The sequence below is a fragment of the Gracilinanus agilis genome, chromosome 2, assembly GCF_016433145.1.
Source record: "Gracilinanus agilis isolate LMUSP501 chromosome 2, AgileGrace, whole genome shotgun sequence".
NCBI classification, from domain to species: Eukaryota; Metazoa; Chordata; class Mammalia; order Didelphimorphia; family Didelphidae; genus Gracilinanus; species Gracilinanus agilis.
The window spans coordinates 318,866,174-318,880,465 of record NC_058131.1 but is presented as its reverse complement, the minus strand read 5'-3'; the positions used below and the strand labels follow the sequence as shown (position 1 = coordinate 318,880,465).

Below are 14,292 nucleotides of genomic sequence, written 5' to 3'. Positions count from 1 at the left end.
TCTTTATTTACCTTTATTTATTTTTTTCTTTTTGGATTGGGCTAAGATAAGTATTTGTTTTGCATGACCACACATATTCATAATGGGTCTTGTTTTTCTTGCTTTCTTAATGGGTGAGAGGAAGAAGGGTGATAATTTGGAGTTATAAAATAAAATTTAAATGAAAGGGGGAGAAAATACCTAAGTAACTTGCCTAGAATCACACAAGCCATATTCTGATATTAGCTGTGTGATTTTAGGCAAGTCAACCTCAGGTTCCTGAGGTCCCTAAAATGAGGATTATAATTTGTTTGTAGATTACCTGTCTCACTGGGTTATTGTGGGAAAAGTGCTTTGTAAATCTTCAAGTACTATATCAAAATCTGAGCAGCTTTTGGAGAGGCAGCATGGTGGGGTGTTTTAAGAGCCTAGACCTAGAGTCAGAAGACTTGAGTTCAAGTTATGACTGATATGATATGGTAGATCGCAAAATCATATTTTTTGAGCTTAAAGGGATTCTCTAGACTAACCCCATTGTTTCATAAATGAGGAAATTGAGGGCCAGAAAGGTTAAATCACTTAGCTAATGTCACATAGATTATAGGAGTAGAACCAGAAGTTGAATCCAGCTCCTCTGACTCCAAATTCAATATCCTACTGTAACATTTGCAATCTAATTCAATCCCTTAAGCACTATGTGCCTCAGCTTCCTCATCTATAAAATGAGCTAATACTAGTATTACCTACCTCTAGGGGTTATTTCAAGGAAAGTCCTCTGACTTGCTAAAGAAAGGACAATTATTATTTTTAGTTAGAATTTTATTTGAAATGTAAACTCTTCTCCCTTCTTAAACACTAAGAGCCATGTAGAGCTTTGGCACTTGCAACTATAATTCCCCTTGGACTACTACCCTTCTGAGTTTCTGACTCTTTCCTCTGTCCCTAGGCATTCATTATTTTTGTCTCTGCTCTTTTGTTCTGTAAATGAAGAATGCTGCCAGTAGACCTTCAATGGCTCCCACTTCCCTCTAAGAATTTCATGCAGACTTTACTGTTATTTAAAGCCCCTTCATCCTAGGGCTCTATGATACCTTTCCAGGCTTATTACACATGACTACCCCTCCCAGTCAAATCAGCTTTCTTGCTGTTGCTCACACATGAGAGTCCATTTCCCATCTCTCTGTCTTTGAACATGTTAGACCCCTTGCCTGGAATGCCCTCTCCTCACCTCCAACCTCTCAAAAGCCGTAATTTCCTTCAGAATTCAGCTCCAGCATCACCTTCTACATTCAGTCTTTCCAAATCCCCCCAAACTCCTAGTGCCTCCCTCCAGAAATTAACCAGTATTTGTTTCATATTTTTACAGATAGTTATATACCTACATGCTGTAGGCTCCTATAGATTGCAAGCTATTTGAAGGCAGGGACTATTTCATTTTTGTCTGTGTATCACCAGTACTTGGCACAGTGCCTGGTGCCTCACAAATACTTGGTGATGGATCGGGAGGCAGGTGAGCTCTCTCTACCCTTCCCTTCTTGCCTTTTCTTTCCCTGCAGGGGTTTTCAGATAAACTGGTGGAGCCTGTCTGTGCCTTCTGGAATTTCAGCACCAGGTGAGGGAGCCCTTGGTTCAGGAGAAAGAAGCCATGCCAGCTATAGTCGGCTGTAGTCCACGAATTCTTGGAAAAGAGAGGGTGGAGCAGTGAAAGAAGAAAGAATCCCTTACCTAGGGGAAGGAGGGTAATGAGGGAGGAGGAAAGACAGCAATCCCACTAGATCTAGAGTTCAAGGACCTGACTGTGAATCCTGGTCCTGCTTCTTAACACTTGTGTGACCTTGGGCGCAATGACTTAATCTTTCAGGGCCTCGGTTTCCTCATCTGTTGAAATGAGGAAGCTGGAATGGATCAGAGGTTCTTAATCTGTTTTTGTGTCATAGACCCTTTGGTGAAGCCTATGGATTCCTTCTCAGAATAACATTTTAAAATACATAATATAAAATACCCAGGATCACAAAGGAAACCATTTACAGTGAAATACAGCTGTCAAAAAAAAACAACACTCCCAGATTAGATAATGTTAAGAGAATTGTCTAAGGGCACATAGGTAAGTTATAGCAGCTGCATTACAACTCAGCTCCTGTGAATATTCCAAATCCCACATTCTGTCTATTGTACCATAGGCAGTCTGAGGCAAATCACCCTCTGAGCTTTGGTTTCCTCATCTGTAAAATGGATATAAAAATACTAGCACTAACTAGGTTATTGTGAGGAAAGCATTCTGGAAACCTTAAAGTGCTGAAGTAATGGGAGTTCATTTTTTAGTGGGAACATATTTGAACCATCTTAATGCAGTGTCTTCCCCACATATGAGGCTATGAGCTCCTTAAAAGCAAAGGCAATTCGTGTCTCTATTGCTTACTTAGTCCAGTGCTTTATACAAAGTAAACACTTAAATATTTTCCCATTCATTTATTTATTCATTCATCCATCCATTTATTCATCCATCCATCCATTTATTTATTAATCTATCCATTCATCCATATATCCATTCATCCATCCATTTATTCAATTATTCATTCATCTATCTATTTATTTATTCATCCTTCCAATCATCTATCTTTCCATCTACCCATCCATTCATCTATCCATCCATCCATCCATCCATCCATCCAATCATCCATCCATTCCTTCATTCATGATGTCTACTGTTCCTTAAAGTTCTAAATTCTTTGAGTCTGCTCAAAGCAAGGCTTTCTCTGACAGGAAACATTATACCCCATCCAGGATTGACCTCGGAGGTGAGAAAAGAATAAGGAAATTCCTAAATACATGAGAGTCCCTGAATGTATGATTGGTCCCTTCCTTTCTAGTCTCTTGTCTTTCTCCTCTGTTTATCCAGACCTGGGATAATTAACTTTCCAAAATATAGCAAAAAAAACAGACAAAAAATAAACAGTGAACTTACTTAGAATTAGGAGTTGGGATTCCTCCACTAACAGCTCTGTGACCTGTGGGGAGCCATTTCAGCTCGGTGAGCCTTGTCTTTCCCATCTGCAAAATGGAGGTCATGTAGATACTTCCTAGCCATGTGACTGTGGACAAGCCCTCACTGCCTTGCCCTTACCACTCTTTTGCCTTGGAACCAATGTACAATATTGATTCAAAATGGAAGCTAAGAATTTTTTTTTAATGGAGGTCATGGTTCCTGCCCCACCTACCTCATGAAGTTCATGAGGCAGCATGGTACAGGAGAAGGCATGCTTTCTAGTCACAGTTCTCACACTCACTAGCTAAGTGACTGTGGGCATTTATATCCCCTTAATTTCTTTTAATTTTTTTGTGGATGACCTCTGATGGTCCCTTCCATGATTCAGTGATTCTCTGCAGAACTGAAAGCGACACAGATCATGTTATTAGCAATACTACAGTGACCTCCTCTGGCCAGTTTGGAAAGGAAGCACTGTTAATGAACTAAATATAGCCTAGTTTACAAAAGTCACAGATTTCAGTCCAACCAACATGTGAACAAAAATTTATTTTACAATCTAAAAAAATATAATGAAAAAGTTATCTGACCTATGCCCGAAAACCTCTGGCCACTACTTCCTAAAGTGGGGAGCCACTACTTATTGTCATCAAGCCAAGAGTTGGTTCACTACAACATGCACCAGTTTTTCTAATTCTGCCCTCTGAGGCCAAGCAGAATGAGTTTAATTGCTCTCCCAGAGGATGACCCTTCAAATACTTAATGATAGCTGTGCTGTCCTTTTAAGTCTTTTTTTCCTCCCAGATTAAACATCTATTTCTTAAACCAGGGTCTAGGATATAGTATAGTTTCTAGCAGGACTATGCGGGTAAATGTTTAACAGCTAGCATAGCATACTCTCTTTTTTTAATCAAAAAATTTTTTTGGTAAAAATTAATTTTATTTAATTAATTAATTTAGAAGATTTTTACATGGTTACAAGATTCATGTTCTTTCTCTCCCCTCCCTTTATCCCCTCCTGTAGCCAACAAACAATTCCACTGGAGCACAACATACTCCTAAATTTCATCTGCATTAACATTTTCCCATTACTTTCTTAAATCTTGACAATCAACAAACAAAAAATGAAATCCTGATTTGTAGGATTTGCCTGTTTCCAAGGTGTAAATGTCCACACTGAACATATACCAGGCATTGGCTCTCTAAGCCTCTCACCATCTTGGTTACTGTCCCCTGGCTATGCTCCAGTTTGTCAGTGTCCTTCTGGAAATGTGGGGCCCAGAATTGAACATAATGTTCCCAAAAAGTGGTCTGACCATGAGAGAGAGCAGAGGTGTGATCACCACCCAAGTACTGAACATAAAAATCCTGTACTGAAGTTTATGGTTCTTTTTTTTTTTTTAAACCCTTACCTTCCATCTTGGAGTCAATACTGTGTACTGGCTCCAAGCTGAAGAGTGGTAAGGGCTAAGCAATGGGGATTAAGTGACTTGCCCAGAGTCACACAGCTAGGAAGTATCTGAGGTCAGATTTGAACCCAGGACCTCCTGTCTCTAGGCCTGGCTCTCAATCCACTGAGCTTCCCAGCTGCCCCCTGAAGTCTATGGTTCTATTAGTTTTCTTGGCTGACGTGTCACCCTGATGACACCCATTAACACCCACATGGAGCTTTCTAGGTTCCAACACCCCTAATTCTTGCTCATATCAACTATTGTCTAGCTATATCTTCCCTTTTCCATTACTTAGTTTAGTTTTGGGACCCCAATATGGAATTGGACACTTATTGCTGCTAATTTCATCTTGTCAGATTTGATTGTTCTTTCCTACCTTCCATCACTCTGAATTTCATGGACAGATCTAGACCAACAAGGAGTTAGCTGAGTCCTGCACACTCGCTATATGAATCTTGGACCCCTAAGGCTCCCCCACTGTGTGAAGGCTGGGGAATACTCCTGCCCGCCTCCAGCCCTTTAAAAACCTGTACCTTCCCCTACTCCGTGCATGCTTGTTGGGTTTTCATATTTATATATTGCTCTGACTTTCTGATTTGTCTGTTTTTTTCTTTTTGAAAATTCTCACTGATTTCCAAGGAAGCGGGTTGGGTTGGGAAAGGGAACATGGCTCCTTCCTCTTGGTTGAGGGGAGTGTGGTAAAAGGGAATGTCAAGCCCTTCCCCTCCACATTACTGAAAGGTTTTTTGTTGGGATAGGAGGGAATGTCCTGGAGTGATGCATTGAGGGACTGTCGCCTGCCTCATATACCTTCAAACTAGATAGATAGGTATCAGATCTATATCTATGTACACGTATGCATGTAGATATTTGAAGACGTGGCCGGATATGTAACTATACACACATAAACACACATGTGAACATTCAAATATATTTGCATATATGCATATACACACATACTCCAGTGACTCTACTCTGGTGAATCAAAGATCCCTTGTGAATATACATCTTTTTGGATTCTCAATCTTCACCCAGTAGCAGTACTATAATTAAGACTGACTCTAAGGGCAGCTGGTTAGCTCAGTGGATTGAGAGCCAGGCTCAGAAGACAGGAGGTCCTGGGTTCAAATCTGGCCTCACACACTTCCTAGCAGTGTGACCCTGGGCAAGTCACTTAAACCCCATTGCCTAACCCTTACCACTCTTCTGCCTTAGAACCCAGTATTGATTCTAAGACGGAAGGTAAGAGTTTTTAAAAAATAGACTGACTCTACTATTGAGGAAAAGTATGTGGATAGAGGGTCTCTTGCTAAGCACTTTTTTGATCCTCTGGGCCTGGGAGAATAGTGTTTGGAAACCATTCAAATAACAATAAACATCACTTCAAGACCCTCCAGTGGTCAAGGAACACTATCTCTCTTTTTGTAAATTTTAAGAATCTACAATATTAAGAATATCTATAAGTTTGGGGAATAAAAACCCAAGGCGTCAAGGAATAATACCTGGGTTCAAATTCTGACTCTGTAACCTTCTCTGGCCCTTGTTTTCTCCTATATAAAATTAATTGGTTGGATTAGATGGTATCAAAATTCCCTCCTAGTGCTAATATTTTACAATCCTGCATCTATTATATTATCATTCCTGGAAATGAGTGTTCCTATAGACATTTCATCCATCACTGGAGGTCTTCAAGAAAGGGTGATGAGAGTAGATGAAACAGTCCTAGTCTAGGTAGGTGTTGAACTAAATGGCTTCTGAGGTCCCTTTCAACTGAGAAATTCTGGTTTTAGCTTCTCTGAGCCTCAGTTTCCTCATCTATATAAGGTGAATAATACTCCTCTGCGCCATCTACCTTACAAGATCGTTGGGGGATAAGCACCTTGAAAAATAATCAAGCTTTATAAAAATGGAAGCCCTTAATTTTACCAATGCAAGAGTATTTTGTAACTGTAAAGTGCTACATTAATAAATGTAAGCAACCCATCATCAGTCCTTCATTGGCATTATGTCAGGAATGTCTCATTCTGATGAGGAGGAGACCCTAGGTTCTTAAACGTCCTGCTGCTTTGGTCCTGGCAGGCCCTGCTTATGCAGGAAAGATTTTTAGGATAGATCTTGCAACAGGCCCAGGATCCATTGCCCAAGATCAGCCTGAATAAGCCTTGAAAAGGCCCACGAGAAAAAGTTAGCCATTCTAGGGTAAGCATTTGGGGGCCACTGTAATCCAAGAAGATCGTCTATTATCCCCCAGCTAGAATGTTAGCTCCTAGACAGTGAGAGCTGTTTGTTTCTGGATCCTCAGCACCTAGGACAGCACTTGACCCATAATAGGCATTCAGTAAAGGCTTAGGGATTTATAGATCAATGTACCAAATTGTAGGGAGACTACAATCAACATCATAGGAGGGAAGGAACTATTCAACACCAGTAATAATGGAGATCTTTGAAATGATGATGTTGCTGATTTAATATTGTGACTTCCTAGAGATCTTCAGAATAACCCCACCTGACAGAGGGCCAGACATTCTTATTATTATTCTTATTATTAGTTTTGCAAATTTTAAAAAACCAGGGTTCAAAGAAGTTATAATGAACCTTAGTGATAAAACCTCCTACCCTTTCCTTCTTTTTCTAATTGATTAATTTATTTATTTTTCTGTGATTTATAATCTTTTTTCAATTTATTTAATTTTAATTAAGAGTATTTTTCTATAGTTGTATGATTCATGTTCTTTCCCTCCCTTCTTTCCAACACCCTCCCATAGCCAACAAGCAATTCCATTGGGTTTTACATGTGTCATTGATCAAGATCTATTTCCATGTTATTAATATTTGCATTAGGGTAATTGTTTAAAGTCTATATCCTCAATCATATCCCCATAGAACCATGTGATCAAGCAGTTGTTTTTCTTCTGTGTTACTACTCCCACCATTCTTCCTCTGGATGTAAATAATGTTCTTTCTCATAAGTCTCTCAGAATTGTCCTGGGTCATTGCATTGCTGCTAGTACAGAAGTCCATTACATTCGATTGTGCCACAGTGTTTCAGTCTCTGTGTACAATGTTCTCCTGGATCTGCTCCTTTCACACTGCATCAATTCCTGGAGGTCTTTCCAGTTCACATGGAATTCCTCCAGTTCATTATTCCTTTGAGCACAATAGTATTCCATCACCAGCATATACCACAATTTGTTCAGCCATTCCCCAATAGAAGAGCATACCCTCGTTTTCCAGTTTTTTTGCCACCACAAAGAGCGTGGCTATAAATATTTTTGTACAAGTCTTTTTCCTTATGATCTCTTTGGAGTACAAACCCAGTGGTGTGTCTGGATCAAAGGGCAGGCATTCTTTTAAAGTCCTTTGAGCATAGTTCCAAATTGCGATCCAGAATGGTTGGATCAATTCACAACTCCACCAACAATGCATTAATGTCCCAATTTTGCCACATCCCCTCCAGCATTCATTACTCTCCCTTGTCGTCATTTTAGCCAATCTGCTAGGTGTGAGGTCTACCCTTTCCTTCTAACCATAGTAGAGGATGCAAAACTGCGGAATGCTTTAGTCAGTCTCTCAAGTTGGTGTCCAATCAAAAGCTCTCAGCCTGATATCTATGATCTTGCTCTTTTAATATTTTGATAATGCTATTTACATGTAATTGGTTTCTTTTGCAATCCTATTATCTTCTTAAGCATTTTAAAACATTCTGAGAAGGAAGCTGGGAAAGAAGGAAAGTATCTACTATGTGCCAGGTACTGTGCTAAACCCTTTAGCTCATTTGATCACAACCCTAGGAGAGAAGTGCTATTATTATCCTTATTTTATAGGTGAAGAAATTGAGAAAGGCAGACAGAGTTAAGTGATATGCTCAGGCTCATAGAGCTAGTAAGTATCTAAGGCCAAATTTGAACTCAGGTCTTCCTGACTCCAGCTCCAGCATTTTATCTATTGCATCTCTCAACTGCCTCTAAGTGGGTCAGTAGGTTTCACCAGACTGTAAAAGGTGTGTATCACTCAAAAAAAGTTTAAGAAGTCCTGCTCTAAGTGATCCAGGGTTCCTTATAAGAGGGGGCTTTGTCCAGCAGGTACGTACAAAGTCCCTAAACCCAATAAAAGTCTAGCTATGGTAACAGTGAGAGGTGTAGTTAAAAAAAACTGAGCTTGGAATCAAGAAAACTCATAGTCCTGAGTTTAAATGTGACCTTAGACAATTACTAGCTGTGTGACCCTGGGCAAGTCACTTAACCCTGTTTGCCTGTTTCTTCATCCGGAAAATGAATTGGAGAAGAAAAAAGCAAACAATTCCAGACTTTTTGCCAAGGAAACCCCAAATAGGGTCGAGGAGAGTAAGACACTCAACAATAACAATAACACAGTGATAATTAACTATGAATAAAACTTTACATCTGTTTGGTGCTTTTTTTAAAAAAACTAATATGTTAGCTTACAGAAGATGGAGTCAGAAAGAACCTCTCTTTTCCAGGTAAAAAAGTTGAGGCCCAGAGAGAACTGCCCAATATTAATTAGGTAGTCAGTGCTAAAATCAAGGTTTGAACCCGGGTGCTTTGACTCCAGACCCAGCATGCATCCCTCTGTACTATGCTTCCTTTCCTTCAAGCTTGACCCAGGTCCCAAGAATGATAAAGCCAGGATTTAAACTTCAGGTCCTCAGAATTCACATCCAGGGTCATTTCTGAGACATCACAACTGCCTGGTATTGATTGCTATGGTGCCTGCACACCTGGTGGTGGTGTTTTAAATTTTTTATTGATATTTATTTTCATTACATCACATTTTCTTTTTTAATTACATTTTTTGAATTAACAAGCATTTATATTCTCTTCTTCTCTCCTCTTCATCCCGCCCCCACAAGAAAGACAAAATGGAAAACAAAGTCTTTTAATATATGTACTATCACTCCCTTCCCCCTGCCCCAAATTCTCTCTTTGTGACAAAAAAAAAAGGTTAAGGAAAGCCAAATAAATGGAGCAATCGTATCTGGGAATATAGCAGCATTCCATATCAGTTATAGGATAATACATTTATAACCAAGGAAGGAAGAAAAGAAGGGACAGAGGGAGGGGAGAAAGAAAAATGCCTATTAAACACCTACTATATGCCAGGCACTATCCTAAGACTTAACAAATATTATCTTATGGGGGGGGGCGCCCTAGAGGGCTCAGTGGACAGAGTAGCAAGCCTAGAAATGAGTGGTCCTGAGTTCAAATGTGATCTCAGACAATTCCTAGCTGTGTGACCCTGGGCAAGTCACTTAGCCCCAATTACCTAGCCCTTACTGCTCTTCTGCCTTGAAACTGATACAAGATAGAAGGTAAGGGTTTTAAAAAATCCAAATATTACCTTATTTGTCCTCACAACAGCCCTGGGAGGAATGGTACCTTTATTATCCCCATTTTACAAATGAGGAACCTGATTCAGAAGTTAAATGATTTGCTCAGGATCACACAGATAATAGGTGTCTGAAACAGAATTTGAACCGAGGTCTTTCTGACTTCGAACCCAACACTGTATCTATTGCATCCCCATCGTCCCACCACCCTTTCCCCGTCTCAGGAGAGAAGTGACCTACACTGAGTTTCTCCTGACAGCACCCTTGTGATCTGAGTTTTTTCAGAGTCCCATTTTACAGATAAGAAAAAACTGAATGGAAAGTGATCATGTCAAGGTCAGATATCAAATAGGTGGCAGGATTAGAATCCAGCATAGAAGCAAAGATCTCGTCACCACTTCGCTTTTAGGGGGGGATATGGGTGCAGACAATGTGAACTCATTCTAATTCAAGGACCTCTGTTTTCTTCTCCCTGTGCCAGCCCTGAGGCTAGAGGCTCCTGGTCCAACAAAGGATGTTCAGTGATTGCTCAGCACCAAGAATCTACATCCTGTTTCTGCAACCATAGCACCAACTTTGCCATCCTCTTACAGGTGTATGATCTCCAGGTGGGTCAGGGAAAGGGAGAAGGAAGGTAGGGAAAAGTGCCTTGTGATGGTGCATTCAATTAAGTCAGCCCAGAAATGGTGAGATGGCACAGTGCTTAGAATATAGGACTTGGAATCTGGAAGACCTAAATTTAAATCCTATCTCAGACTACCAGCTATGTGATCTTGCCAAAGTCACTTTTCCAGAATAAGCTTCAGTTTCCACATCTGTAAAGTAAGGGAAATCATAGCATCTGACTCCGAGGGTTATTGTGAGGATCAAATGAGATAATATACCAAGCACTTTGCTAACTTTACAGTGCTATAGAGGCGGCAGCTGGGTGACTCAGTGGATTGAGAGCCAGGTCCAGAGATGGGAGGTCCTGGGTTCAAATCTGGCCTCAGACACTTCCTAGCTGTGTGACCCTGGGCAAGTCACTTAACCCCCATTGCCTAGCCCTTACCACTCTTCTGCCTTAGAACCAATACACAGTATTGATTCCAAGATGGAAGGTGAGAGTTCTAAAAATATAAAAATAAAAATAAAGTGCTACGGAAATGCCAATGCTGTTATTATTGTTATCATCATCAGTGATAATAACCTTGTGGAGGTCATCAGAGTCCAGACTGGGCCAAAGTTGAGGGGAGGTTGGAGAGGAAGGGTAGTGGGAGAAAGACACAAAGAAGAGGGATATTAGAGTTGGAAGAGATGTGGGAATGCAGTGTGCTAGAACTGGGAAGGACCTCAAAACATACAATGTCAGGCCTGTAAGGAAACTTAAACATCATCTAATCCACCCTCCTCACTTTGAAGAACCAATGGCAAGACAGGGGAAGTGACTTGGTCCAACTGGTCATCCTGATCTAAAGCAGAACAAAAGGCCAAAAAGACTATCAATCTCCATGTGGTTTGCCCTGTTCATTTTTCCATACAGAGGAGCTCTGAGGAGGAGTCTGTGTTGAAGACGCTTTCTTTCATTGGCTGTGGCGTGTCGTTTTGTGCCCTCATCACCACCTTCATCCTTTTCCTGGCTGTTGGGTAAGGAGTTCTCAGCTACCTCATGAATCCTGCCCTAGAGGCCCCCAGGGCTTGTGGGATCCCCTTCTCAAACATCTTAAGGGAAAGTAATGTGCAAATGCTCCCCCCAAGTTGACCCCACTGCTTAGCTGTACTTACTGACAGGAGCTCTAACTTTATTCCTGCTAAAGGTGGAAACAGGTCATGGGGACTTAGTACTCAGACAGGGTTTTAGAAAGAAAATTGGTATCTCAGCTTATTTTCCTTCCTTCTCTTCTTCCCTTCTTCACTCTTTTCATACTCTGCCACTTCTTCCTCTACCTCCTCCTCATCTCACTTTCCTTCTCCTCATCTCTTCTTCCTTCCTCATCTCATCTTCCTTTTCTTCTCTTCTCCTCTCTTCCACTCACCCTTCTCTCTCATCTTTTCCTTCTCATCTCTTTATCCTTACCTCCTTTTCCTCATCATCTCTTCCTTTTTTGCCTCTTTCTCTCTTCTCCCATCTCACCTTCTTCTTTCCTTCTTCCCTTCTCCCTCACCTCTTTTCTTCTGTCTCTCCCAGGCTCCCACAGTCCGAGAGGACCACCGTTCACAAGAACCTTATCTTTGCTCTAGCGGCTGCTGAAGCCCTTCTCATGTTCAGCGAATGGGCAAAAGCCAAAAAGGTGGGCAGTCCAAATCCTATAGATGTGTGTTTAGTCAGAACATGGAAGATGGGTCCTGCCTAGACAGAGAAAGCTACAACATTTCTCACCCCGCCATCCTCATTACCTCCCTGAAAGTGAAGAAGGAACCGTACAGCGTATTTCCATCATAGAGACAGAAATCTGGAATCTCAGAGCAGTTTTGTATTTTATTGTTCTTCAATCCATTCAAAACCAAGGGTCAGGAAACAACGTGTTTTCTCTTACTGGGTTAACCTGACAGTAAACATTAGTAAAGACATTTCATCAGACAGCAGAACAAAACAAATGCTTTTTTTTAATTGCCCCTTACCCACAGGGATACACTCTCCTATCTGTTACTGCATGTTCGTTGGGAAAGATTACACAAACAACAAAGAAATTACATGGAGGAGTACATGTACCCTAGGCAACTGGAGCAGCTAGGTGGCACAATGGATAGAGTTCTGGATCTCAAGTTAGGAAGCTCTGAGTTCAAATTTGAATTCAGACACCACTATGTGACCAAGTCAAGTCACCTAATCTCCGTTTACCTGTTTCCTCAACTGTTAATTAGACAGTGATAGCACCTACCCTGCAGGCTTGTTGGGAAGATCAAATCAGAAAATATTTATAAAAAGCACTTAGGGGGACAACTAGGTAGCTTGGTGGATTGAGAGCCAGGCCTAGAGACAAACAGGAAGCCCTGGGTTCAAATCTGACCTCATATACTTAGCTGTGTGACCCTGGGCAAGTCCCTTAACCCCCATTCCTTGGAGCCAATACATAGTATTGATTCTAAGATGGAAGGTAAGGGTTTGAAAAATAAATTTAAAAAATTAAAAAGGGAGGCAGCTGGGTAGCTCAGTGGATTGAAATCCAGGCCTGGAGACGGGAGGTCCTGGGTTCAAATCTGGCCTCAGACACTTCCCAGCTGTGTGACCCTGGGCAAGTCACTTGACCCCCATTGCCTAGCCCTTACCACCCTTCTGCTTTGGAACCAATACACAGTATTGACTCCAAGACGAAGGTAAGGGTTTAAAAAATGAATAAATAAAAATTAAGAAGCAATTAGCACAGTGCCTGGCACAGTGGTATATACAGGTTAGCTATTATTATTAACGCATGCCTCTGATACTGCAGTCTCTGTTAGTGTCCTTCCTGGTGATGTCATCACACACTGCTCTCAACTCTGCTCTCTGCTTCCATCTGCTGGTCTTTAGCTGTAATACACCACTTGCTGCTTTTCTGACATTGACGATTAGAGGTAAATCTATTTTTTAGATTTAGATTAGAGGTAAAAAAAAAAAAATCACTCCATTGTGATTCGAGTCCCAGCAGACTAGGTAGAGAAGCCCTTGGGCATTTTTAGTCCATCTTTTGAACTATTTCTTCCAGAACTACCCAGTCCAAAATCAGATTAGCTAAATCATAGCTCCAAAATTTCTTTGAATTCCTTTTTTTTTTTTTAGCTTTTATTTTGAATATTTTCCCCTAGTTACATATTGCAGGTTCTTTCCCTCTCCCCAAGCCTCCCTAATCTCCCTTAGCCGATGCACAATTCCATTGGGTTTTACATGCATCATTGATCAAGACCTAATTCCATATTATTGATAGTTGGACTAGAGTTACCTTTTAGTGTCTCCATTTGAATTCCTTTTATATATCTGTGTTGCTGGTCTGGATCCCCTTCAAATCATTCTGGGAATTCCACATAGGAAATCTGCAATAAAGTAAAATTGGGGATTCTTTCCAACCCTCCAACCTGGTCCTCTGTTGCCTCTTGCATCAAATAGGGAACAAAATGGAAAAGGTTTGGATAAAGCTGGTAAACTCTATCCTAATGCCTCCTCACACACTTCCCTCACCCCCAAAATGCAAACCAGGACATTCCTCCCCTCTGTACTCTGGGAGATAACTTCTCTCCAAATATTTCATCTGAACCTCAAAATCACCAAGAAAGCAAACTGAGAGAACTAGATGAATCTCAGAAATGGAAAGTGACTTACCTAGGGTCATACAGAATTAGGAGCAATAGAGACTAAAGCCCAGGTCTCCTGACGTTCCCTGTCCCATTCATTCTGGTGAATCAATCTATCACTTAATGCACATTTTTTTAAAACTCATACCTTCCATCTTAGAATCAACACTAAATATTGGTTCCAGGGCAGAAGAGCAGTAACATCTAGGCCAGTGGTTCCCAAACTTTTTTGGCCTACCGCCCCCTTTCCAGAAAAAAAATATTACTTAGCCCCCTGGAAA

At 40.9% G+C, this 14,292-nt stretch overlaps 1 protein-coding gene across 1 annotated transcript in view; it reads left to right on the top strand.

The window, feature by feature from the left end:
• Nucleotides 1–14,292, top strand: part of ADGRD2 (adhesion G protein-coupled receptor D2) — a 51,619-nt gene that overhangs the window by 23,862 nt on the left and 13,465 nt on the right. The window contains 4 exon segments of the mRNA XM_044659752.1: nt 1,536–1,591; nt 10,245–10,371; nt 11,286–11,389; nt 11,931–12,033. Coding sequence (XP_044515687.1) covers nt 1,536–1,591; nt 10,245–10,371; nt 11,286–11,389; nt 11,931–12,033 — 390 coding nt within the window.